This window comes from Triticum urartu, chromosome 3A, assembly GCF_056163025.1.
Source record: "Triticum urartu cultivar PI428250 chromosome 3A, HENAU_Tu73, whole genome shotgun sequence".
NCBI lineage: Eukaryota > Viridiplantae > Streptophyta > Magnoliopsida > Poales > Poaceae > Triticum > Triticum urartu.
In genome coordinates this window covers 22,116,640-22,143,628 of record NC_141875.1, presented here as the reverse complement: position 1 = coordinate 22,143,628, position 26,989 = coordinate 22,116,640, and the positions used below count along the sequence as shown (strand labels likewise).

At 46.4% G+C, this 26,989-nt stretch overlaps 3 protein-coding genes across 4 annotated transcripts; 2 read left to right on the top strand and 1 right to left on the bottom strand.

Annotated features, from left to right (window-relative positions):
• Positions 1-6,184: 6,184 nt before the first annotated feature.
• Positions 6,185-14,261, top strand: ATSYTF (C2 domain-containing protein). The gene is made up of 15 exons (XM_048705608.2): positions 6,185-6,642; positions 7,238-7,658; positions 7,943-8,017; positions 8,099-8,206; positions 8,476-8,508; positions 8,588-8,677; positions 8,787-8,912; positions 9,703-9,846; positions 9,986-10,399; positions 10,499-10,633; positions 10,940-11,161; positions 11,255-11,530; positions 11,782-11,919; positions 13,400-13,705; positions 13,823-14,261. Exons 2-15 carry the CDS (start codon positions 7,470-7,472, stop codon positions 14,039-14,041), a joined length of 2,475 nt encoding a protein of 824 aa, XP_048561565.1. The 5' UTR covers positions 6,185-6,642; positions 7,238-7,469; the 3' UTR covers positions 14,042-14,261.
• A 1,706-nt stretch (positions 14,262-15,967) lies between these two features.
• On the top strand, positions 15,968-19,817 carry LOC125542535 (uncharacterized). Its single transcript, XM_048705604.2, has 2 exons — positions 15,968-18,973; positions 19,052-19,817. Exons 1-2 carry the CDS (start codon positions 16,240-16,242, stop codon positions 19,465-19,467), a joined length of 3,150 nt encoding a protein of 1,049 aa, XP_048561561.2. The 5' UTR covers positions 15,968-16,239; the 3' UTR covers positions 19,468-19,817.
• A 1,578-nt stretch (positions 19,818-21,395) lies between these two features.
• LOC125542536 (disease resistance protein RPM1-like) lies at positions 21,396-26,070 on the bottom strand. Of its 2 annotated transcripts, XM_048705606.2 has the most exons (3): positions 25,868-26,070; positions 25,535-25,753; positions 21,396-24,608 (listed from the first exon to the last, which is right to left on the bottom strand). In XM_048705606.2, exon 3 carries the CDS (start codon positions 24,367-24,369, stop codon positions 21,601-21,603), a length of 2,769 nt encoding a protein of 922 aa, XP_048561563.2. In that variant the 5' UTR covers positions 24,370-24,608; positions 25,535-25,753; positions 25,868-26,070; the 3' UTR covers positions 21,396-21,600. The 2 variants fall into 2 exon arrangements, with proteins under 2 accessions (XP_048561563.2, XP_048561564.2); XM_048705607.2 differs by having other exon boundaries at positions 25,535-26,070.
• Between the last annotated feature and the right edge of the window lie 919 nt (positions 26,071-26,989).

Here is a 26,989-nt window from a genome sequence, read left to right as displayed (position 1 = left end):
AAACTGCACTACCTCCATCAGGCGGACGCGGAGCTGGAGCAAGTTTTCGCAGACCTGGACACCAACAAGGAGCCAGAGTTGCGGGCTCCCGCCAACGACGAGGCCGGTCCATCCGGCACTGTCGACACGGAGGTCGTCGACCTCTCCGACGTATACAAGAACTACTAAGGTAGGTTTAAAAATGTATAACGTAGTACGCAGATATTTTGTGTTGCACAGTGTGGCATAGATTTATTTTTTAAGCTCGGGAGAAGCAGCTTATATTTTAAGCCGCCTAAAAGAAATGTCCCTTCGGCCAACTCCATCGCATGACCCCAAATGGTCCGGCCGCGTCCGTTTGGGGGTAAACGTACGGACAGAAAACATGGTCCAACGCGTGGGAGCAAACGGACAAACGTTTGTTTTCATCCGCTTTCAAACCATTCCCGGCCCAAATTTGGGTCGCTTTTGCGCCAAAATGGACAGCGCACGGACGGGCGGGACGCGCACGCCCCTTGTCCTCCCTGGCCCGCCCGTCGGGGACAAAGACGCCCATTTTCTCTTCTCCTGCCCTTCCCTCCGCCCCCCCCCCCCCCCCGCGCCATCGCCGCCGCCATCCATCAGCGCCGGTGCATTTTCCCATCCGCCTTCCTTGCTTTCCTACCAGGCCGCCCAAACCACGACCACCCCGTGCCATAGCCTACTCCACGCATGCGTTTCGTAGGACTTTTTGCCGGCGTCCGTGGATCTTTGTTGATGCAACCGGTGGGAGAGAAGCTACGGCCGTCGCCGACGCCCATCGACCCCAACACCTTCAGGCAGGCGCTGCATAGACGCAGGATGCCGCCCACCAACTTCAACCTTGCCTGCTGCTTGTGAGGGGAGCTTGAGATGTTCTTCCCGGCCGCGGCTCCACCACGACCGCAAGGTGTTGAACACTTTTCTCATAAGATACCATGGATAGTGGGGTGAGTATTTTTTTCATAACTTCATTTGTTCATCAGATGACGAAGACCTTGTGGTGGCTGCATTGGTCGTGAATGACCACACTGCTAATGCTAGGTAGCGGCCTTGGTTCAGGGGATCAATCATGGGTCATGCTCCGGCCTTGAACCGCAATAGGGAGAGTGGCCACACCCTACTCTTTGTCGATTACTTTGAGAATACCTTGCTCTTCAAACCACACCGATTCGGCCGCCGCTTCCGTATGAGGAGACATGTGTTCAATTGTATTTGAGAGGGAGTGGTAGGATATGACTGATCCTTTGAGTGCAAAGAGGATGCCCTTGGCAAGCTTGGCTTCTCCTCTTACCAGAAATGCACTTTGGTTATTCGCATGCTTGCATATGAAATTCCAGGTGATCTTGTTGTGAGTACGTGCGTATGAGTGAGTCCACATGTCTTCTATCGATGTATAGTTTATGCAAGATTGCGGTGGCAGTGTTTGGCCCTGAGTACCTGAGAGAGACAACTACCGCTGATACAGAGATGTTGTTGGTGATCAATGTCGATAGGTGCTTTCCGGGCATGCTTGCTAGTATAGATTGTATGCACTGAAAGTGAAAGAACTGTCCATTTGCTTGGCAGGGGCAATATGAGTGTCACGTGAAAGGTGCCACTGTCATACCAGAAGCGGTGGCTTCACAAGGTTTGTGGATATGGCATTCTTTCTTCGACATGGTTGGTTCTCACAATGATATCAACCTTGAAAAGGATCGATGGTTGACTAGAGGGGGCGGGGGTGGGGGGGTGAATAGGCTATTGCCACTTTTTAGCTTTTCTTAAAAAGGTTTAGAAACAAATAGGTTGTCTACATATGCAACTAGGTGAACAATCTATATGACGCTCACAACACAAGCAAGCAAGAGATACAATACAATAATAGCTTGCACAAAGTAACTAATGGTGAGAGATAACCACAAGTGGAGTCGATGGAGACGAGGATGTATTACCGAAGTTCCTTCCCTTTAGGGGGACGTACGTCTTCGTTGGAGCAGTGTAGAGGCACAATGCTCCCCAACAAGCCACTAGGGCCACCGTATTCTCCTCACGCCCTCGCACAATGCAAGATGTCGTGATTCTACTAGTGGTTCCCTTGAAGGCGGCAACCGGACCTTTACAAACAAGGTTGGAGCTCTCTTCACAACTTAATTGGAGACTCCCAATACCACCACGAAGCTTCACCACAATGGATTGTCCCTCCAAGGTGACCTCTTCCGTCTAGGGTGCCCAAACACACAAGAGTAACAAGATCAACAAGGGATTAGTGGGAGGAATAAAATTTCTCTCGATGGAAGTGTAGATCGGGGCCCCCTCAAGCAAACCCTAGAGAATCAACAAGTTTTGTTGGCTAGGGAGAGAGATCGGGAAAAAATGAGCTTAAGGGCAACAATGGAGCTTGGGGGGAAAAGAGGTAAGTCTTCTTGGGGAAGAAGACCTTCTTATATAGTGAGGGAACAAAATCCAACCGTTTTCTGCCCACAAGTCATGCACAAGCGGTACTACCGCTCGGGGGAATGGTACTACCGCTGCACATGGTAGTTCCAGTCACATCATGCAACTGACACAATCAAGGACACGGTAGTGCCGCTAGAGCGGTACTACCACTCCCGCCAGTGGTACTTCCACTTAGTGTTGCACACAGAGGTGAAACCGCAGTAGTAGAGGTAGGTAGTGCGGCAATACCACACAGGGTGGTACTACCGCTCTACTTCCTCTGGAGCGAAAATGGGTTACAGAAGCCCAAAGCTAAGCGGTACTCCGGGCGGAGGTAGAAGCCGGCAGTACCGCATAGAGTTCGGTGAAACCGCGCGAGCGGTACTATCACTTGGGAGTACCGTCTTACTACCGCTCATTTTACAGAATGCCTAAAACAAGCGGCAGTGTCTAAAGTACTAGAGTGCGGTAGTACCGCTGGAGCAGTGCTGCCGCTCCCCAACACGGTACTACCGCTTGTGTGCTTCTAATAAGCCCAAGCAAAAGATAGATGGTGATCCACATTGCCGGGAAGGAAGGAGGGTGCAAAGATGAATGTGTACGTGTTGATTTTCAACCTAACCTTTCCAAATGCGGACCCCCTCTTGATAGTATAGATTTCCTATGACTCAAATCCACCAAAAAGAAATTGCTGGAAAAATAATCGTCTTCACTCTTAATCACCGAGGGCAAACAAACCGTCTCAAACCATCTAATAATCTCTAAAACTCAATGCACATAGTTAGTCTGCAAATCGCACTGTCATCAATCACCAAAACTACCAATGATAAAATATGCCCTAACAAATGTGCTTCAGTGTTCTCCAGTGTTTACAAGGCTTGCAGAAGGCCACTCCCCAGAGGTCAACTTTGATATCAATGACCACCATTACAACAAGGGATACTACCTAGCTGATGGTATCTATCCTCAGTGGTCAACTCTTGTTAAGACAATACCCAATCCACAAGGAGAGAAGCGACAAAAATTTGCCCAAATGCAAGAGAATGCCAGGAAGGATGCGGAGCGTGCTTCAATCTCGATGGGGTATCGTTTGAAACCCTGCACTAACATGGAGCACCCAAAAGTTTTGAGAGGTGATGACTGCTTGTGTTGATCATGCATAAGCGTGCTTTTGGAAGATGAGCATGGTGATAGCATCTACGACCAAGGGTTCAATTTTCAGGGCGAAGATTTTGAGCCTGAGCACCAAGAACCGGCAACCTTTGAACAGTTTGCCCAATTTCATCACGAAATACGTGATTGGTATACTCATATGCAGCTCTAAGATGTCTTGGTCAAATACATCTGGACTCACAGTGGCAACTAGTAGATGTACCGGTTTATTTTTACTTTTCATCTATTCAAAACAATTTTGATTGGGTTGTAAAACAACTATTTGATTGTGTTTTTATTTGGACGTGGAACTGTTTTATATTTTGTAAAAGGAATTGCAATGTTTGATTTATTTGCATTATTTGGTTATTTGCATAGTCATAGGGAAACGAACAAGATGCGACCGGATGTTGGATGCACCATGGACGCATTCGGGAAAATGGCTGGATGTTGCTTCATTTGCTATTATACCCAAACAAACGAAATCCGGACAGAACGGACCTTGGCTTGGGCCGTGGGTTGGAACTGGCCGTAAGGGCATCTCCAGCCGTTGGCCCCCTAAGGGGCGTCTAAAAGCGCCGCCTGGGGATGAGCCAGCGCAAAAAATGGCCCTGGGGCGAGTCGGTCCCCAGCCGTCGGCCCCCAAGGCCGCCCCAGGCGCGTATTTTAAAAAAAAGGACCGTTCGACGAAGTTATGATAAAAACTAGTTAAATTTCGGCCAAACATGACAAATTTCGGTGAAATTCGCGCATTTTTATTACATTAACCTAATCTAAAAAATAAAAGGGCTGAAGTCGTCGCCGCCGTCGCCGCCATCGTCGTCGTCGGCCTTCTCCTCCTTGACGCGGGCGCCCCTGCTGGACCCCTGCCCGGCGTCACCATGGCGGACTGGCGGCGGCGCGTCGTCGTCGTTGTCGCTGTCGCATAAGACGACAACCCCGTCTTCAACGCGGCCGCGTTGACGCTCCTCGAAGCGGCGCAGGGCGGCGCACTGGCGTTCCTTCTCCTTCTCCCGGCGCGCCTTCTCCATCGCAATGGAGTCCTGGCGCACCCATTCTAGGACCCCGTCGTCGTCGTCGAACTCCGCCTCCACCGGCGCCAGCCCCGGCTCCGTCTTCACCGACGCCAGCCCCGGCTTCATCTTCGGCTTGACGAAGCGCGGAGGAGCCGACGAGGAGGGGGCGCGCCGGCCGCCCTCGTTGATGACGATGCCGACGCTGCGAGTGCGCCGATCGATTGGCGTCTCCGCCGCGAGCTCGGCCTTGACGCCGAGAAGCGCCGGAGAACCGGAGGAGTGGGAAGATGAGCGAGAGGAGGAAGACGAGGAGGGGGCGAACCTCCTTGGCGCCCATGCGTCGGTGTTGCGACGGGGCGGCCCCCGTCGCAGGATAGGTCAACGGCGGGTTGTTGCCGTCGTCGAGGTGCGTCAGCACGCCCTCCAGCGTGCGGCCCGGGACGCCCCACCACAGGTGGCGCCCCACGCTGTTCTTCACGCCGCCGACCACCGGCGCGTCGTTGGTGGAGGCCAGGCGCTGCTGCTGGCGGCGCTGGAAGTACGCCGCCCAAGCCGCGTGATTGCCGGCGGCGTACTGGGGGAGGGAGCACTCGTCGTCGGTCAGGGAGGCGCGCGCGACCTCGACCTCCTCGGCGAAGTACGTGGCTTCGCCACGGCGTCGGGTAACGGGGGAACGGGCACTCCCCCGTCGCTGAGCCGCCACCCCGTCGGCCCGACGCGCATGTCCGGCGGCGCTGGGATGTTCTCCTGGAACAGGAGTCAGGACTCCTGTTCGCGGAGCGAACGCCGGCCGAAGCCGTTCGCCGCCGCCTCGTCTTCGGGGAAGCGCTCTGCCATGGCGACGGGCTCGGCGGTGGTAGAGAGGGAGAGAGAAGGGCTGCCGGTGGCGCTCGGGAGAGGAAGACGGAGACGGAGTGAGAGGGGCTGGGCGGCGGCGAGGGGCGAGTCTGGTGTGGACACCGGCGAGAACCGCCGGCTTTTATAGCCGCTCCGCGCTCGTGTGTACGCGTGCAAGGGAGGGGAGGCGTCGGCGCGCCGTCCCGAGACGCGCCGTCCGTGAGGAATCAGCCATTGATTCCCCGCGGGAACCGAGGCAGTTGGGGGAAGACGAGTCGTCGTGTCCCCGACGCGGCTGGCCCGCGGCTTTTTCGCGCCAAAACAGTTCGCCCCGGCGCCCCCCAGCGCGCCGGGTTCGACCTGGATCCGCTGGCGCTGTTTTTGGCCCAGGCCGGCGAAAATCGGGCTCCTGAGAACGCGACTGGGCCGTTTTTTGATGCCGACGAAAAAAAAAAACACTTGGGAGGCCTTCCTGAGGCGCGGGAAATGCCCTAAGGCTGGCGGACGAAAATAAGCGGTGACCGGGCATTGTCCCCGCAGCCGGCGTGAGCGCGCGCGAAGCCAACGCCAACCGAGCGGCACGCGTCGCCGTGGAGGGGCAGATCGACGGACGTCGACCGCCGCCCACCCGACCCGCCCAGCCCAAACGGAATCTCGTCATTATGTTCTGGCGGTTTCCGATCCGAGCGCGACGCACACCGTCGTCGTCGTCGTCGTCCTTTCGGGGTGTGCACGAAAGCGAAACTGGACGCGCCCTCCCTCGTGCTGCCTGTCAGACTCAGACTCCGCAGCGGAGCGGAGTGCGGTGCGGTTGATTCAACTGCCCCTCTTCTCTTCATTTCCCTCCCGCACCAAGGCAGAGCGGCGCAGAGGAGAGGAGCCTCCCAAATTTGACGGACGCATTCCGCTCCTCCTCCGCTCCCCCCACCCGAAGCTTCCAAAATACCAACCCAACCCAACCCACGGACAGCGAGCGAGCCAGCGCTCCAATCCAAAGGAAAGCAAGGGAACCCGATCGATCCCGACCCCAACCGGCCCCGAAACTTGCCATACTCGCCGCCGGGCCCGGCGATCCTTATTATTGCCCCGGCGGCTCCGCCCGGGACATCGGCCGAGGTTTCCTTTCAATCGGAGGAGGAAGCCGCGTGTTCCGGGAGGGGGCGGTTGCCTGCCGGCCGGCCGGCAGTCGGTCCACGGCGCGGCGTCCGGCGGCCGGCGCCAGGTTGGTTCCTTCTCTTCTCTTTCGCTCCTCCTCCTCCTCGCATTCATGCAAGTCTTCCCGCCGACGATTCGCACCCAATTCCCGACTCCCCAGCGCCAGATTGCGATGCTGCCCAATTCTGACCAAGACACTGTGCCATAGACTTCCCCCCTCCCCTCTACTTTTCCGCGGTTCTAGACGGCTCGTGATTCGGCCATTGACCTGGGTAGGCAGGCTCATCTGGGTCAATTTCCCCATCATAATTGCCTAGCACGCGCCATGAATTTTATTTATTCTACAAGGGGAAAAGGACGGGTGAAACTGAAAGATCTCACAAGTGGGGGGAGCAGAGCAATTGCCATAGCCCATAGCCAAATAGCAGTAGGTCAATTTCTCCATGATAATTGCCGGTACGAGGCACGAATTTCAATTCAGGGACTGTATTATTCTCTCTATACACTAGTAGATGGGGGATCGGGAGAGAAAGGACAGGTGGAACTGAAAGATCCCACAAGTGGGAGCAATACTAGTAGCCAATAGCAGTTCTAGGACCTAATCATCTCACGGTGGTGCCTCTTCATGATGCGGCCAGGCATTAACTCGTGCTGAATTGCAGGTGGACGGACGACAGGTAGTGTGCCTGAGAAAGTTGTGTGTGGTGCGTGCAAAAAGATGAGATGGGCGTAGGAGCAAGACAGAGACCAGTGGAAACAAAGGCGTAAAGCACCACACAAAGCCATCTCTGTCTGTCAGTCACCGCGCCAAGGTGTGTGTGCTTGTGTTGTGTGGAATCCTACAAGAGTGGAGTGGCTTGTTCCTGAAGCCGCAGGGCCAAGGGTGCAGCAGAGATGCCGAAGAAGGGGCTCAAGAAGCTGCACGCCAAGGATGCGCTCGACTTCTTTAACCAGGTCATGGTGGAGCAGCCCCTGCTCCCCTTCCTCATCCCGCTCGGCCTCTTCGCGTGGTTCGTCGAGCGCTGGGTCGTGCCCTTCTCCAACTGGGTGCCCCTCGCGGCCGCCGTCTGGGCGACCATTCAGGTAGCTGTTGTTTCTTTCCCCTGTGTTTTGTTCAGATCATGAATAGATTCGTAGGGATATAGTGTCTGGTCTTGGGCGTTCACATGATACTTTTGTACTTTCTGAAAGAGAAACAGAGTGTGAACTATACCTTTTTATTTATTCAGACATTCTGATATGTTTTATTTCGTTAAGTGTTAATGATGATTTGGAATGTGAGATTGACAGCACAAACAGCATTTTATCTGGGCCCCTGATGGTTTGTTTGTCTTCTTAGTCCTTACACTTTTATATCACTGATGCAGTATGGGAGGTTTAAACGAAAGATGGCTGTAGAAGATTTGAACAAAAGATGGAAGCACCTTATACTGAACACAACAGTATGTGACGTTCCCTTGCTTTATTTATGTTTCTGTTTATTTATGGATATACAGTCAATACTCATTTTACCTCTGTTGTAGCCTACCACACCGATAGAGCCTTGCGAGTGGTTGAACAAACTTTTGATTGAAGTTTGGCCAAACTACATGGAACCGAAACTATCAAAGAAGTTTCAATCTACCGTCGAGGTCAGCTTCTGCACCATATCTTGATATTATATTTTTTTGCTTGGATGCAACTTAGCAGTCGGTAGTTCAAAAGGTTTTGGCAAATCAAATTAGATTGTACTATATGCTTTGATCCATGGAAGTTGATTGTCTACAAATCAAATTTAATTACAAAATTCCCTTTGGTTCTGTTAATTTGAGGTAGTCAATATGCATTGCAAGATATGTTGCTTACTGGTTTCTACAGTTTTTTGTTTATAAGTAGCTGACCTGAGTCTACAACTTTGCAGAGACGCTTAAAGAATCGAAAACCAAAACTGATTGTAAGTTCCCCTTAATTCATTTTCCTTCTTTGTTTGCTATTGTGGTTGCAGTGCTAAAACTTTGGTCTTACATCCCCAGGATAAAATAGAATTACAGGAATTCTCACTCGGTTCTTGCCCACCTACCTTGGGAGAGCAGGGTATGCGCTGGATGACTTCAGGTGAACAGGTAGTTGTCCATATTCTGTATTGTGTGCTATCTGAAAGACTTGTACAATCCATATAGTTTATTTAAGACACAACTTAACACTATAATTTGTTTATTTTTGAATATGCAGCAAGTCATGTCCTTGGGTTTTGATTGGCACAGCAAAGAGATGAGTGTGATGTTTATGGCGAAATTAGCAAAACCTCTGATGGGCACTGCTCGCATTGTTATAAACAGCATCCACATCAAGGGAGATGTATGTCTTCTGTGCTCTCTCCATTGGTTATACTCTATCTAACCATTATATCTAATTTGAAAGTGACATGTTTCAAACTTTTTTTAATAATGTCAAGAGACTGACTACGAAAAATGTGTTTTGCAAGAGCCATTTAATTATGAGTGGTTGACAAAGGAAAAAAGCGTTAGCATGCAGTTTAGATTACAAGCGTGTCACAGCAAGGACATGGTGTCTTGTGTTATTTCACAGGAAGCACTTTTTTGCGAGGCTTAGTGAATTTTCCGTACATTGATTTTCTTTGCCCCAATGGTTATACCGTTACATTTTTTTGTCTTGACTACTCCCTCTGTTCCAAATTAATTGAAGTTCTAGTTTTGTCCTAGTTCAAACTCTAGATTTGACTAAGTCTATGGGAAAATGTGCTAATATCTACAAATCAAGTATATATTATGGAAATATATTTTATGATGGATATGATGAACTAATTTGGTGTTGTAGATGTTTATACTCCCTCCTTCCTAAAAGATTAAGTCCTTAAAGTTTTGTCTTATGTCGGACTTTTTTAAGTTTGGAGTTTGTTGACTTAAGAAAAAACTTACGGGATCCATTTTGTGGGAAGGAGGGACTATAATTTTCTATAGACTTGGTCCAACTAATTTGCAATTGGCAGGGGGGGGGGGGGGGTACATTCTATGTTTATTAACAGATCTGAATTGATAACAATCGACTCTCCCGAGCTGCATCAGCGTACTGCGCTGTGCAGGATTGAGTTCTGCTACTATCTCTGATTCAAATCACATTGTTGCAGCTTCTACTGAGTCCCATTCTTGATGGCGAAGCTGTCCTCTATTCTTTTGAATCTACTCCAGAAGTCAGGATAGGTGTAGCATTTGGAAGTGGTGGAAGCCAAACAGTTCCTGGTATGGAGTTACCGGGTGTCTCAACATGGCTGGTGGGTCTGTGTGGACCATTTAATTCAGTCCTTGATATCTTTGCATCTTCTTAGGGTAATGGCGGCGGCCATTGTGTACTGACATTTAGAAGCCAAATTCAGTTGACATATCTAATGCATGCTTCTTAAATCCATTCAGGTAAAGCTTTTGACTGAAACAATAGCCAAGACAATGGTTGAGCCTCGCCGTCTCTGCTTTTCTTTGCCACCAGTAGATCTGAAGAAACAAGCAGTTGGTGGTGTTCTTTCTGTTACTGTTGTTTCAGCTAGTAATCTTGGCAGAAAGAGCAGAACTAATGAGTTAGGGAACAACCAAAGCTCAAGTGGAAACACTACACCTGGGATTCCTCTTAACAGGAGGGCACATACATTTATTGAGGTAGAAGTCGGCACTTTGACGAGAAAAACAACTACTTGTGAGGGTCCAAATCCTACATGGAATAGCACATTTAACATGGTACTGCATGGAGAGACAGGTGTTGTCAAGTTTCTTCTGTATGAACTGGATTCCGATGGTGTCAAGTATAATTACCTGACAAGCTGCGAGATAAAGGTAGGGTGTCAAGTTTCTTCTTTCACCATGTTTTTCATCACTTTAGACGTTTGAGGTTCTTCCTGCATAACAAGGACACTAAGGAATCGATTTGAACAGGTCAAGTATGTTTTAGATGGTTCGACAATATTCTGGGCTATAGGACATAATGATGGTGTGGTTGCAAGGCATGCTGAGCATTGTGGGAAAGAAGTTGGAATGGTGGTTCCATTTGAGGAGGATATCACAGGCGAGGTAACTAGCCTATTTATTTTCGTTTATTCTTTAGTAACTATCTGTCCATCATCAGTTCTTTTCACATAATATATGGCCTATTTGTTTTTAGACCTGATATAAGATTGTAACTTCTAATACATGGATTCATATCTGCTGGCTAATTTTCATATAAGCTAACTAAAGAAAGTATATTAGTCTGTCTGCTTTGCCAATTATGCCATATGTGTTGGAGGTTATCCTTACTATATGTATATAGTTACATATTTGAACTGCTTTATATTTATTGATTGCACTGCAAACCGTTCCAAATCCTTTTGTTTGCAGTTAACTGTCAGTCTTGTGCTAAAAGAATGGCAATTCTCTGATGGGTCGGTTACATTGAGTAACTCTCTGAGCAATGAATTCCAATGTTCCATTGATGGATCACCGAAGCTTCAGTCAAGGACAGGAAGGAAGCTCAGAGTCAAAGTAGTGGAGGGTAGGGCCCTTGCAGTAAACAGTAAATCTGGGAAATGCGATCCTTATGTGAAACTCCAGTATGGAAAGGTTTTGCTACCTTGCTCAAATTTGGTTTCACTAACAAAAATAATATATTCAGCTTAGATAATTTTGTATTCTAATATCAGATTATTTCACTAGGCTCTATACAGAACAAAGACACTCTCCCGTACGGCCCAACCAGTTTGGAATGACAAGTTTGAATTTGATGAGATTGGTGGTGGTGAATATCTGAAGGTCAAATGCTATAATTTAGATACATTCAGTGATGATAGCATTGGCAGCGCAAGAGTAAATCTGGAGGGACTTCTAGATGGTGCTAGCCGAGATGTGTGGGTACCACTTGAAAAAGTAGATTCAGGAGAGATCAGGCTCGAAATAGAGGCAATACCAAATGATCACAACGACAGTCTGAAGGTGTGCATTCCTAAGCATTGAATTTCTTGATTGTGAAAGAGCACCAACCACCAGTACATTTTGCTAAGGATCCTACTAGAACTATTAAATTGTGATGTTCTGTACAGTTATCTTAGTAGTACCCATGAAACCCTCCACTGCTAGTTGTGTGTGTATCCTTGATTTCTGTTAAAGTCAGGTAACCTCATAGTCTCCATTTTGTCAACTTATTTGTGCCTCTTGGGTGTGAATTGTGCTTCTTTTTTTTACAGAGATCAAGCAGTAAAGTTGAAGCTGGCTGGATCGAGCTAGTAATAATTGAAGCCAGGGATCTTGTTGCTGCTGATCTTAGAGGAACTAGTGATCCTTATGTCAGGGTGCAATATGGGAACAAGAAGAAGCGAACCAAGGTCTGGTGATTAGTTCTATTGACATTTTTCATCAGTCAAGAGTTCCATTACATTTCTCTTACATGGAATCTGTCCCAGTAGATACAGCGCGAGTCATACTGAATTTCCGAGCAGTTTTAAAACAGAGAAAATAAGCTCAGTACCATGGTGAAGGCATAAACTGTGCACACACACTAATGTAGCAGTACCTGCCATGAATAATTATTTGATAGTGTGTCATTAATAATGATTATCCAAATCCTGTAAGCATAGCAGTCTGTGCTTAGCAGTGAGCATAGTGGAAGAGCTCACGTGAGAACGTCAGGGAGTATAATGCTAACTCTTGCAATCATGTCTTTGCCACCATTTCTACTAGTAAATGGCACGTGCCATGCACGTGTAGAGATAGTTATTAACACACATACATGTGGGTAATTTTAAGTAGTATCATACTCCCTCCGTCCCAAAATATAAGAACGTTTTTAACAGTAGCATAGTGTCAAAAACGTTCTTATATTCTGGGACAAAGGGAGTATTTCACAAAAGAAGTTAAGTAGTATCATGATTTGAACTAATTAATTATTAATTATAAAACTTTGCATGATTTACTAAATATATATGTGTAATACCGAATTTACACAATATAGAATACCATAAGAAAAAGGATACCAGGTTCGTCCTCAAATTTGTCTTAATAAAGTTTAAGTTTAACTTCAGTTCAAAACTGCGATACTTACTATGGCAGAGGAAATATTAGATTGAGCAACGGAGAGAGTATTGTTTGCAAGTTATTTATCGTTAGAAATAAAATAATAATTTAAACATTAATTCTGTCTGTTTTGCAGATCAGAGTTTTTTCACAGAATTATTGATAAAAACTAAGAAAACAAGGGTAATAAATATTTGTAAAATAAATTTATAAGAGAAAGTAAAAGCTATTTAAATGTACATATATTACATTTTCACCGTTTGCCACTTTTTTTAATCTGTTTTAGCTTGTGTGCCTTTACCCAGGCTACACCATCACATGCTTTCTCTCTCTCTCTCTCGTCATGATGCGTACTTGCTAGTTGCTACTGCTAGTACTTCTCGTGCCACTCTACTCTACACCTGCATGCATCACCGGAGTCTGCTGGAAATGGAAATTTCTGGATAGTGACTTGGCTACAAAGAACGCAAGGAGAGTCACATGCACATCCTAGAAAGTACTACTACATCTGAGAGTGGCAGACTGGCAGCACAGAGAAATGGCCCAGCGAATCCCTGCAATGTAGGCCATTAGATTGACATATCCAGCGGTTCATATGCAGCCACGTATACCGGTAACACAAGCCATTTAATTTGAGCCGTCCGATTAGGAAGATCCAACGGTTCATATGACTTGCTACTCCTATACTATATAGGAGTATAGATATCTGAGGCTCCAGAATAAGTCAAAGTCTTTTACTTGCAGATGCTAGGTGCGGGAACCAATTTGAGCTGAATAATTCTTTCTATGCAGGTCATTTACAAGACGCTGGCTCCAAACTGGAACCAGACATTTGAGTTTGCGGAAACCGGAGAGCCCATGATCCTGCATGTCAAGGACCATAACGCGGTCCTTCCAACCGCCAGCATAGGCAACTGCACCGTTGAATACAGCATGCTTTCTCCGAATCAACCCGCCGACAAATGGATACCGCTGCAAGGAGTGCGGAGCGGAGAAATCCATGTGAAGATCACCCGGAGAGTCGCGAACTCGGAAAAGAAAACCAGCCTGCTGACAGATGCGTCCGCCCTCGGCAAAGGACACAAGATATCAGCACAGGTGAGCCAATGCATAAATCCATGCTTGCCGTTCACTCCTGCCAACATTAATTCTCCTCTGTGACATCCATCACTGCTTATATGTCCCGTGTGATGAACATCCTTTGAAACTCTGCAGATGAGAGACAGCCTGAAGAAATGCTCGGGCTTGGTGGACGACGGCGGCGATGCGGAGGCGCTGTCGTTGGCCCTGACGGAGGTGGAGAGCGTCCAGGACGAGCAGGATTTGTACATACAGCAGCTGGAGCGGGAGAAGGCCTTGATGCTGCAAAAGATACGTGACCTTGGTTCTGAAGTCCTCAGGACATCCTCCGGTCCTGCAAGGACCTCCTGCTAGTAATTAGATCAACAAATACACTCCACAGACAAGATGGCGAAAGTGCTAATCATTTTTCGCAGAACTATATAATTATATAATTTATCAGCGGTTGCTTGTAAGTAAGTAGATGGGTAGGAAATCACGGCGAAATCATCACGCCCCGACGCCCTTAAAGTTGTACAAAAATCCTTGAAAATGGGTTGTAAATTTTCAGAAAGAGTGTACATGACTTGTGGTATCTCTAGTGCTGAAGCATCAGTATTTGCAGCTTACCAAAGGCTCGCCATTTTGCACACGGGTATACAATGCTACCATGGTTTTGGTAATGGACTTGACGAATTTGCCAAGATTTCCTTATTTTTTGACAAAAATGCCACACATTATTTTGAAGTCTGAAGATTTTAGCAATAAGAAAATGGTATTTCCTGGTTACCGACGGTTACTAGATCAACATGTCCCCTCTTTTTTTTTTGGTACTGGTAACCAAATCCTTGACTGGTGACTCTTTATAAAATTGGACCCCTTTGGATTTTTGTTTCAAAATTTTCCAAAATTTTCAGTGATAGATATGGCTGGAGCATGGGCAACTGCTAAAAATTATCTGAAAATATGGCTATCTGGGTTATTTTTTGCATTAAAAAACCCAGAAGAATCCACTTTCTCCTTCTTGGCGCAACTTCTCCTACTTCTTACGGGCTCACGTTATGCAAAGCGTTTCATCGCTCAAACTGGATTACTGAGAATGTTCCCTTTTCTCATGTGAAATGCTAGTACAGATAAACCAGAATCATTATTTTTGTTCTTTCAACCTTCTCAAACACTTGATTTATGATATGGCATTTCCCTAAAAAAAACACTTGATTTATGATATGGCATTTCCCTCAAAAAAAAAACACTTGATTTATGATAAGATACTCAATGATGATGCAAAATTCAATCCGAACAATAAGCTAACAGCTTTGCTGTGATACAGCTCGAAGATGTTAAAGAACTGTACGCATCTTCCGTTTCTGATTATCCTGTATTTATACAAAATGGGAGAGTACAATACGAAAAAGCTGGAGTGTTTTCTAAAAATAACCTATTGAAGTTTCAGGTTAACCTTCCTGCGCTGGGAACCAATGTTCAGAGAAGGAACATTCTTCTGACCATGAATGGTCCAATGAATCCACATGCATTCAGGTTGAAGCACCCTTCTGCCATTCTAGCATGATCTTCTGTCACTGAAGTTCAGACATAGTTGTCCTCGCAGAAGAAAAGAAAAAGGTTCACACATAAGTGAACACAATGTTGGAGTGGAGGAAGAACAATATAATTCAGAGTGAGACTTACATTAAACCTGGACAAGCAAGCTGTGAATGAAGCAAAATAAGTGCTAATGGAGGAAACAGAGAACTGGTAGTTTGTTTGCCAGTTACAAGTGCATAATTCCTCCGGCGTCGATCAGCATTGCCACAAGTGCATAATTCATGTCGGCCATATAATGCTTGAATACAGTTAACTGTCAGCCAGCCTTGTGCTAAAAGAATGGCAATTCTCTGATGGGCCGGTTACATTGAGCAACTCTGAGCAATGAATTTCAATGTTCTACTGATGGATCGCCGTAGCTTCAGTCTAGGGCAAGAAGGAGGATGCTGTTTATCTGAAAATTATGGTGTTTAAAATAAGAAACCCCAAAAGTTTCAGCGGTAGATATGGCTGGAGCCTGTGCAGTTGCTGAAGTTTATCTGAAAAATATGATCATCTGGGTTCCGCATTAAAAAAAAAGAAGCATAATCAACTTTCTCCTCCCTGGCTCAGTTTTCTCTGGCCACATTCGTCAAACACATGGAAAATCTTGTCACTGTCAAGTTAAAGCACCGAACAACTTGTGTCCAACTCTGACCGATGAGCTAGCTAGCTACTGCAATAGAATTTTCTCGGATCAGATAACCATAGTGGTGATGCCTTTTGGGATGGTGCGACTCAATCTCCATATTCTTGCATCCAGTTAGAGAAAACCTGGACGCTGCTGACTGCTGACCCAAGTTCCTTTTGGGATCAGTCGTTCCCAAGTCGTCAAAAGAGGACAAAGCCTGCATACATTACATACAGTTAGCGCAGCACTCAGGACAGTCAATCACGCGAAGACCAGAAGGGCATGCTGCATTATAGTAACGGAGCAACGAGGCTGCTTCTGCTACTACTGTACTTGCCAACCAAACCAAGAGGGGAGCATGGCAATGGCGAAGGGGGGCATGGGTTTGCTGGTATGCTCATTCCTGGCCGCCATGGCGACCGCGAGTGGCGATGAGGCCGCGTTGCTTGCTTTCAAAGCGGAGGTCAGCGACGCCGGCGGCTCGCTGGCCTCCTGGAACAGCAGCGCCGGTTTCTGCGGCTGGGAAGGCGTGACGTGCAGCCGCCGGAGGCCGGCGCGGGTGGTTGCGCTCAGACTGGACGGCGCCGGGCTCGCCGGAGCGCTCTCCCCGGCCATCGGGAACCTCACGTTCCTGCGGACGCTCAACCTGAACTCCAACTCGCTCCGCGGTGGCATCCCGGCGAGCCTCGGCCGCCTCCGCCGCCTGCAGAGGCTCCACTTGGACGGCAACTCCTTCTCCGGCACGTTCCCGGTGAACCTGAGCTCCTGCGTCAGCATGACCGAGGTGGTGCTGGACAACAACAAGCTTGGCGGGCGCATCCCGCCTGAGCTCGGGGAGAAGCTGGCGTCTCTGGCAGTGATCTCGCTGAGCAGCAACTTGTTCACGGGCCCTGTTCCTGCGTCACTGGCCAATCTGTCCCATCTATGGTACCTTGATCTAGGCAGCAACCAGCTCACCGGCTCGATCCCGTCGAGGTTCGGAAGCTTCTTCCAGAGCATGCGGAAATTCAGTCTCGCCCAAAACAGCCTCTCTGGTATGATTCCACCTTCTCTCTACAACTGGTCGTCGTTGGAATTCTTTGTGGTGGCGTTCAATACGCTTCACGGAGGCCTCCCAAACAATATCGGAAGCAAGCTCCCCAAGCTGAAAGTTCTAAGCTTACCTTCTAACCAATTCACTGGAGTCCTCCCTTCATCACTATCCAATATGTCTCATCTCATGTCGCTTATTGCCTGGGGAAATGGATTTAGCGGGCATGTGCCTCCCGCATTAGGGAGGCTCGGAGTGCTTCAATACCTGCACGTGTCTGACAATAGGCTCCAAGCTAATGATAGTAAGGGGTGGGAGTTCGTCGCTTCTTTGTCAAACTGCAGCCTGCTGCAGGTATTGGTACTCAGCAACAATTCTTTTGGGGGACAGCTACCGGGTTCAGTTGTGAACCTCACAACCACTCTCCAGCGGCTATACTTGCAGGATAATAGGATCTCTGGGAGCATACCTGCAGATATCGGCAACTTGGTTGGTCTGAAAATACTGGTGATAGCAAACACTTACATGTCCGGAGTGATTCCAAAGAGCATCGGCAAGCTACAGAACTTGAACGTGCTATCATTGTATAATAATAGCTTGTCTGGCCTCATACCGCCATCGCTAGGAAACCTGTCACAGTTGAATAAGCTTAAAGCATACCTTGGCAACTTGGAGGGGCCAATTCCGGCAAGCCTGGGGCAGCTGAAAAACCTCTTTGAACTGGATTTCTCAATGAACCGTCTTAACGGCTCAATACCCAGAGAGATCTTCAAATTACCTGGCCTTTCTTACTATCTGGACTTGTCATACAACTCCCTTTCTGGACCCCTTTCTTATGAAGTTGGTAGTTTGTCAAATCTTAACCATCTGGTTCTATCAGGAAATCAGTTGTCTGGCAAGATACCTGACAGTATACAGAATTGCGTAGTGTTGGAATGGCTATTCTTAGACAACAATTCGCTAGAGGGAAGCATACCTCCGTCACTGGCAGATATAAAGGGGCTCGGTATACTGAACGTGACCATGAATAAGTTCTCTGGTAATATTCCTGAGGCCCTTGGTAGCATTGGCAACCTGCAGGGACTGTACCTAGCGCACAACAATTTGTCAGGGTCAATCCCAGTAGTTCTAGAGAATTTGACAGCATTATCCAAACTGGATGTATCCTTCAATAATTTGCAAGGTGGGGTTCCAAATGAAGGTGTTTTCAGAAACATCACTTACTTAGCAGTGGCTGGGAATGTCAACTTGTGTGGTGGTACACCTCAACTTCATTTGGCTCCATGCTCCATAAGCAAGAACAAGAAAAATGCGCCGAAGTCTCTTGTGATTTCTTTAGCAACAACTGGAGCAATCTTGTTCTCACTTTCAGTTATTCTTCTTGCTTGGATATTTCGCAAGAAGCTCAAACCAAACCAGAAGACATCAGCACAAAATTCAGTTGATGATGACCATTACAAGAGAATTCCCTATCGTGCATTACTGAGAGGAACTAATGGATTTTCAGAAGTCAACTTGCTTGGGAGAGGAAGTTATGGTGCGGTTTATAAGTGTGTTCTGGACACTGAAGACAGAACATTGGCTGTCAAGGTGTTTAACCTTGGTCAATCTAGGTATTCCAAGAGTTTTGAGGCTGAATGTGAGGCCATGAGAAGGATACGACACTGTTGTCTCATCAAGATCGTTACTTCTTGTTCGAGTGTCAACCACCAAGGTCAAGAGTTCAAGGCATTGGTTTTTGAGTTCATGCCCAATGGTAACTTGGATAGTTGGCTTCATCCAAAATCTCAAGAGCCCACTACAAACAACACGCTTAGCCTTGCCCAGAGGCTTGGCATTGCTGTCGATATTGTGGACGCAGTAGAATATCTGCACAACTACTGTCAGCCATTGGTAATCCATTGCGATCTTAAGCCAAGCAACATTCTTCTTGCTGAAGACATGAGCGCACGAGTTGGAGACTTTGGCATATCAAGGATCCTTCAAGAAAATACAAGTGAGGGGATGCAAACTTCATATAGCTCAACTGGAATTAGAGGTTCCATAGGCTATGTTGCTCCAGGTAACTTAAACTCTTCTAATTTTATATTTTACTTTTCACTCGATGGCATGCTAGCCACAAAGTTTTGCATAATTGCAGAGTACGGAGAAGGCTCTACGGTCTCAACAACCGGTGATATTTATAGCCTTGGCATATTGCTGCTTGAGATGTTTACGGGAAGGAGCCCAACAGAAGGCACGTTCGGAGATTCATTGGATCTGCATAAGTTTGCCGACGATGCTGTTCCAGATAGAACTCTGGAGATAGCTGACCCAACGATGTGGCTCCACAGCGGACAACAAGATGAAACTACAATTACTGGAATGCAGGAGTGTTTGGTTTCAGTCTTCAGACTTGGCATATCTTGCTCAAAGCAACAGCCCCGAGACCGAGCACTGACGAGAAATGCAGCGGCGGAGATACATGCAATCAGAGATGCATACCTCAAGTTTATAGGGGAGCAAGGACCAGAAAGAGAAGCCTCAGCTGGAGAAATACAGTACAGTGTTGCATAATAATAAATTTATGTATCGGCTAGTAATTGTTCTCAGAGCTATGTTGCTTTAAAACTGTATCAAATAAAAGCAGAACCATGGTGTTCTGCGATAATAGCACCACAGCAAGTTGTAGAGAGTTTGAAAAATCAATCAGTGTAATTGTTTTTCCATTCTAAAAAACTGTACACGTACAGGAAACATTAGTTCATGCTTGAGGTAAACCTACTGACAAAAATTCAGACTGCACCGCAAAGCATAGTCCAGTAACAGCAAACGGACATACTTGACAGTATGCGATCAGGAAGCAGAACAATATAGATTCATACAGCATCAGGAAAAACATCTCTAATTAGAAGTGCATCAGTACTATTCAGATACGTCGAGCAACAATTTGCAGGAACGCATCATGCTAAATTCCAAGAATTACTAAAAAAATACCTCTGCACAACGAAGCATTTGTTTATTATCAGAGCTATTTTCTTTGCTCCATGTCAGAAAAATGTAATGTAAAATCATCCTAGTAGACTGTGCAATAGCACTAGAGCAACAACAGTTGATAGCGTATTAAGTGGCTTTTCAAAAATTCCAAAGATTCGAACAACCGTATCCTCAATCCAGCATGTTAGCAACATGGTTTTGTAAGTCAAGCAAATCAGCAGTCAGTCAGACTGTTTGTTAACAAAGTATATACTGTCCATGTGTACAGAAAGGAACATAGGGGGTAGTAGGCAGTAGCAGCAGAAATTGACCTTAATAAATCCTTGTAACTGCAGACTATGACCATCATTATCACTCCGGGCAATATAACCAACCAGCCAGTAAAAATACAAGCAGTAGATGACCAGAGCAGCACAACCTTACCTAGCAAGAGGATGGTAATAACTTGGTGGATCTGGAGAGCGAGATAAGATGGCAGAGACGAGGGGCAGGGCGGCAGGCAGGAGGCCTACCTAATTTGATTATTGAAATATGCTTTATGTGTCTAAGTTACTTGCAGGGTAGCTCTATTGAATCCTTCTTCTATTTTCCTTTTCTCATGCTAAATGCTAGTAGAACTAAACCAGGATCATGATTCTTTTTAGCTTCTCAAACACTGATCTATGATGAGATACCCAACGTTGGTGTGAAATTCAGTCCGAACAATAGGCTAGCAGCTCTACTATGGCTCAAAGATGTAAGGAACTGTATGCAGTTGGGTGCATCTTCAGTTTCGGATAACCTATTGCCTGCTAATATCTCTCATAATTAACACCGACAGCGGTTGAGGCTACAAGTTAAACTTCGTGCTGTCTGGCCTTGTTCCAAACCGTAGTTATCCAGCGTTGGGAACCAACGTTGACAGAAGCAACATTGTTGCAGAAAATCATGTTGTGTATATTGGTAGGGAAATAAGTTATACACAAATCTACGGCAACCAGAGCATCTCCCTCTAAAGCCCAAACTACAGTGATATACTTCTGCCCATGAATCCACATGTCATTTGAATCTACATACTGCTTAGACGCCCTTCTAAAGAAAAAGTTCAGACATAAGCAAACCATGTTGGAGTGGGGGAAGAACAACATAATTCTAGGTATTCAAAAAGGAAAGCTCCCACGGGACAGACCAAGTTCCTCACACTTTGGATTAAAGAACTATGTTACAGAATAATTTTCTCAGGATGAGTAGAGCTCAACCACTGAAAACAGCACAACACCTTAACATACACAATTATGGAAGAAATCATTCTACTGAATCTAAATAATGGAAATGCATAGAGAAACTCCTAATAGGGGCATACACATCGCAAATAGCATTTCTATTTCCTGTTGTTTTTTTTTTGCTGAGGGCTATTTCCTGTTATGATATAGCACAGTTCTGCTGAGATGATTGAATAAGCCATTTATCCCACATGAATGACAACTGATTATCTTGCTAAGACTAAAATACAAAAGAGGAACAGTCTGTAAGAGAAGGAAGCCTAGGATTGAGAATGATATAACTTTGGTTCAATCATATGTATGACAGCACAACACGTTACATTGATACAAGAAGACTTCAAAGTGCACAAAAATAAGGCCACGGTGTGGATAGAAACAGAAGGATTCAAGTTACATCAGCTGACTTAGAGTAGAGAAAAAACAATAACTGGCCTAGATGGAGCTGCATCTACTACTGAATCCTCTCTGCAGCGAGCTCGCGGTTCCTGACGAAACCGACGTAAACTCTCTGAACATGAGATATGTTGTCCTCTTTCTTCCGGCGAACCCTGTCCACAAGCTCTTCCGCTGTAGAATCCAAGGTCAGCTCTTCAAGCGTGGTCACGTGTTCGATCCCGCACGGCAACGACTTCAACTCCGGACAGAGCAGGAGCTTCAGATCAACCAAGCTGGGCATCGCCCCACTTCTTATCGTCATGTGGCTGAGACGTGGAGCTCCCCAGATCTTCAGCACCCGAAGCTTCTGAAACGACGTTGCTCGGAAGTGCATCCTGTTGCCATCAAATGCATCATAAAGCTGAAGCTTCACCAGCTGCTGCAGCTCCTCGAGGTAGCAGAACATGTCCTCCTCGAGCTTTGACCAGACGAGCCGTAGGATGGTGAGGCTTTTCAGTTTGCTGATCGATAAGAAGAACCGGGGCAGTGACTCTTTCTCTAACGTCCCTAGCAGGAAAAGCTTCTGGAGTAACGGAGGTGGGTTGAGTGCGTCGAGCTGCAGAACCTCCTGGTCATCATCCGCATGGATCCCGAGCCGGGTGAGATGGACCATATTGGTGATGGCCATGAAGAGCTTTTCACAATGGCGACCTTGGACTCTACTGATGCGGAATGATCTCAACCGAACCAGAGCTCCAAGGTAACGGACCATTTCAGAGCTGGATTCCACCAGCAATAATGTCTGCAGGCTTGCCAAAGACCACATGCCAATAGGTGCTGGCACGCCAATAGAAGGAACGAACTGCATAGCCGGTATCTGTGGCTTCACGGTGACAATAAGATGGGTCAACTTAGTGAGCCTTGTGATTTCCACTGGAAGGTTGGTGATTTGGCTTTTCCAAGCATCCAACACAAGCAGATTCTGTAGCCTTCCAATCAGCCGTGAGATATTAGCAATTTTAGTCCGTCTAAGGCCCAGATAACGCAGGTTGAACAAGTCAAACACCTCATTTGGCAGAGACTCAATTGAACTATCTTGCAGGTTCAAGACAGACATTAACTGAACAGACCTTGAGAATGAACGGAGTGAGCCAAAAGTCAGCGAATTCTGGAAAATAAGCAAGGAGCGGAGATGTGGCACAGACTCTGCAAGGTGTGCAATATCCCCTCTTTGGATTGATAAACGGCGTGCTTTCCCAATAAGATTAGTCCTTGAGTAATCGAGGACTATGCAAAAATTCTCTTCGCGTGCCTTGGAGAGGGCCAACACACGAAGGATGTCATGCATCTGGAAATCATCAACATATCCTGATTCATTCCTCTTAACCTCCACCAGCAGACACCGATTGATGAGTTCGGTCAGGTAATCCTCTGCGACCTCCTCCAGTGTTTTATGCTCACTAGCCTCAATAAATCCTTCTGCGACCCAAAGCCGTACCAGCCACTTCCTTTGCATCACATGATTCTCTGGGAACATGCAGCAGTAAAGAAAGCAGTTCTTCATGTTGTGTGGCAAGTCTTCCAAACTAACCTTCAGGATTATGTTCATATCCAGGATGCAATTGTTTGTAAATTGAAGCTCAAGAGTTTTGTATACATTCTCCCACTCCAGAAAAGTTGCGCTCTTGAATGACAGGAGACGCCCAATGCACACAATAGCGATCGGCAAGCCATTGCATTTCTCCACAAACTTGTTTGCCCAATATTGCAATTCTGGTGGACAGTCTCTGTTTTCATTCTTCCAAAATGCCTCTTTACAGAACAGATCCCATGCATAGTGATTTTGCAAGGGTTGCAGGTTAATCATCTGGGCTTCAGAAGCAAGCAGTGCGACCTCATATATCCTTGATGTGAAAATTATCCGACCAAGTTTGCCACCAAAAAATGCATCTTTGCTGTCAAACCAAACATTCACACTCCAAACATCATCTAGGACAAGAACATACCTTTTCTTCTCTAGGTAACGGCGGATTGTCTCCACTAGGCTTCTGTAATCTGTGACATCAACATCCTTCGGAAATTCCTTCTTCCTGTCATTCTTCCGGAACTCTTCAACAATCTGTCTTAGCAGATCATTAGCCTCATAGCTATGAGACACGGTGATCCAAGCACAGGTGTCAAAGTCAGTCTTGATGGCGTTGTAGACATGCGCAACAAGTGTTGTCTTACCAACACCTCCCATGCCCCAAACAGTGATGATCATGTGTCGCTGCTCCTCATCTTTCATCCATTTCTTCAGCAAGTCTCTGTTCTCCGCAATCCCCACAAGATCATCTGCCCTTTTAAAATGTACAGACTCTGCAGGTCTAATGCTTAAGCTGCCTATTCTTGTCAGTTTTGCATCCCTCTCAACACCCTTGAGGTCATACCTGCGCCTTCTCTCTGCAGCACTCTTGAGGTTGGCTTTGATATCACGCAAATTGTTGGCTAGCCGGTACCATGTCTTGATCTGTCTGACCCTCCTAATTGCTTTAAGCAGAAACATCCCCTCATGGTCCTCCCCCAGCTTGAAGGTGAACTCGTCAATAACATCCTCGATGTTAAAGGCAAGGCCCCTGATCTGCTTCACGAATGCAACCGTTGTCTCGTCTGCATCCTTGAACCGCTCGACAGTTCGGAAGAAGGCCTGCATGCTCTCCAGCTCCTCCTTCATTTTCCGTATCTCACCAAACAGGCCTTGCAGAGCAGATGCTTCGACGAGAAACGACCTCCCTAGAACAGCTGCTTCATTTGCCAGGGCATCCCCAAGCTTCAGGATTAGCAACCAGATTACACCCTCTAACATGGTTGCCTAGATGGAGCTGGCTATACAAACCTTTGCTTGAGTAATGGAGTTGTTGGGTGATGACTCATGAGTATGCTATGAGGGCCACGGAACGTTTATATCTTTGGTTAGTGGACACTTCCAAACCAATCCTGTGGTGTGCAGTGTGCAGATATTTCTAAAGTAACCTTACAGGAAGCTTGAATATTACTATTGTTTGTAGCAGACCCACTAAGCGCCGTCCTTGTCCCTTTCAAGACCTGAAAAGATGGAATCTTTTATCTTTCCAAGAAGATTCACCATCGAAACTGTCAATAGTTTACATCTATCTTAGCGTCTCTTGCTTTTGTCTTGGTTGCTATTTACATTTTACAACCATAGCATTGTTTTCAAGCTGATGTGGCCTCGAGTATCTGGGAATATACCACTTTAGATGCAAACTAGTAAAAGATTAAGGCAACGGTTGATGACGGGGCACCTACTAATTTAGTACTGTATTGTTTATAACAAGTCCACAAACAACTGAAACAAATAATGCGATGAACCCAATGGGGAGGAAGAAATATTGAAGGAAATGCCAGTGCATTGCCAGTAGATTACTGAGCCCACGTGGGATGAATGTTCTATTGGTCTTCCGTTGAGTGTCCGGGAAAATACCACTTTAGGCGAAAACCAATAAAAGACTAAGGCTGTGGTCGATGATGGGGCACGTACTGATCTAACCTTTTATACTTTTGCAAGAAGATTCGCCGCCAAAACGGTCAATAGTTTAGATCTAGCTAGCGTCTCTTGCTCTTGTCCTTGGTTGCTATTTACGACTGTACGCAGCGTCGTTTTCCAGCTGATGTGGCCTTGAGTGTCCAGGAAAATACCACTTCAGACGGAAACCAATAAAGATTTAAGGCTATGGTTGAGGATGTGGCACGTACTAATCTAGCAAGTATCTTGTTTATAGTGGTGAAAAATTATATACTAGTGTGCAAGTAAGTCAAGTTTAATCTAAAAATACTTTTAAACTATTTTGACTTTTTGTTTAATTATTTTTTAAAAAAATCCCCATATAGGGTGTATCTACATGCAGGAGCCAAAGGGTATTTCCCCAGACAACTGGAACAAAGAAAACTTTCAAAACAATGAAGAGGAAGAAAATATTCAAGGGGACACTATTGAATTGCCGCTACATTACCGAGCATGTGCCGGTGGGATGAATGCATTGGTCTTCTTCCATCGACAAGATTTGGCCAGTACATCACAGTGTCGTTGTCGGCGGGCAGCAGGCTCTTTCGTCACCGCAATTTCCCGGCAGGCCGGTGGATAGATACCCACGTTTTGGTTGGGGCATTCTGTCGAACGCGTTCCGGGCGACACTGATCCATCAGAATTCAGAACCCTCTGCCTGCTGATCCTACGCTCAGTTTGAAGCATCGAGAACCGAGATTTTGTGATTAAAATAGACAGGGTGCTCAGGATCGAAGGGTAAGCAACCCAAGGGAATGCGTTGTGATCCGTTGTTACTTACGGTAGAGCTCAGCGCTCAGGCTTCTCGGTGGAGACGCGTCCCGCGACTGCACCGCGTCCCTGAAGTGGTCTCCGCTGGGGACAAGGACACGCCTCGCCGCTGACTCCATGTGCCATGGCCGGCGATGGAGCCGGGGCGAAGAGGATGGGAGGAGGCAGACACGCAGGAGAACGACGGCACGGAGAAGAAGGAAAGGTGATGTGGACGCCACGTTGACGATACCGGCTGACATGGAGCCACCTGCTCAAAACTGCTATCGTTTTTTTAGGACTAGCAAAAAGGCCCGTGCGTTACAACGGGAGAAAGAAAATCTACTCATATCTTTAGCTGGGTCAGTTGGACAAACTGTGCGTGCCCGGTTGACAGGTTATGAGATCGAACCCTCCCATCAGCAATTTTATTTTTCTCCTGATCAACCAAATACCGTACGTGAAATTAATTAAAGCGGGACCAAACGAAGCGGGGCGAAACTAAGAATATCACCTCACTTTAATAGTAGGTATAGATACGAAAATGCCTTTTGGAGCTCGGCCTCCATGGAGGCCGGTTTTTGAAAAACACAAAATTCATGAAAATTCATATTTTTACAATTCAAAAAAATCTGAAAAAAATTTACAGATATACATGGAGGCATAACACACATGTGTGTAAATTTTTAGGACGAAATACGTTGAAATGAAGGCTGTGCAAAAAAGACAAATCTGAGGCTTTTTAACACATGTTACTATTCATCCTCAAAGTTCAGAAATTTGTCTTTTTTGTGTAGGTCGCATTTCGAAGTATTTCATCTTGAATTTTTACATGCACATACATTTCATCCGTGTATAGTTGCATATTTATTTTCAGAATTTTTTGAAGTCAAAAAGTTTGAATTTTGAATTTTTCAAAAATAAAGGGCTCCATGGTGCTCGGTCACCAAAACGCCCTACTCGTATAGATATAGATATAGATATAGATATAGAGATTGCCCGTGCGTTGCAACGGGATAAACAGCCTCTCACACATCTCCAGTGGGCCATCCGTGTTGTCACTTTTACAAATGCAGGGGTTAGTTTACAAAACCGAAACGTTTTTTCAGATCCACTTAAATAGAGACGGCGGGTTGATTCCTAAAACTACAAG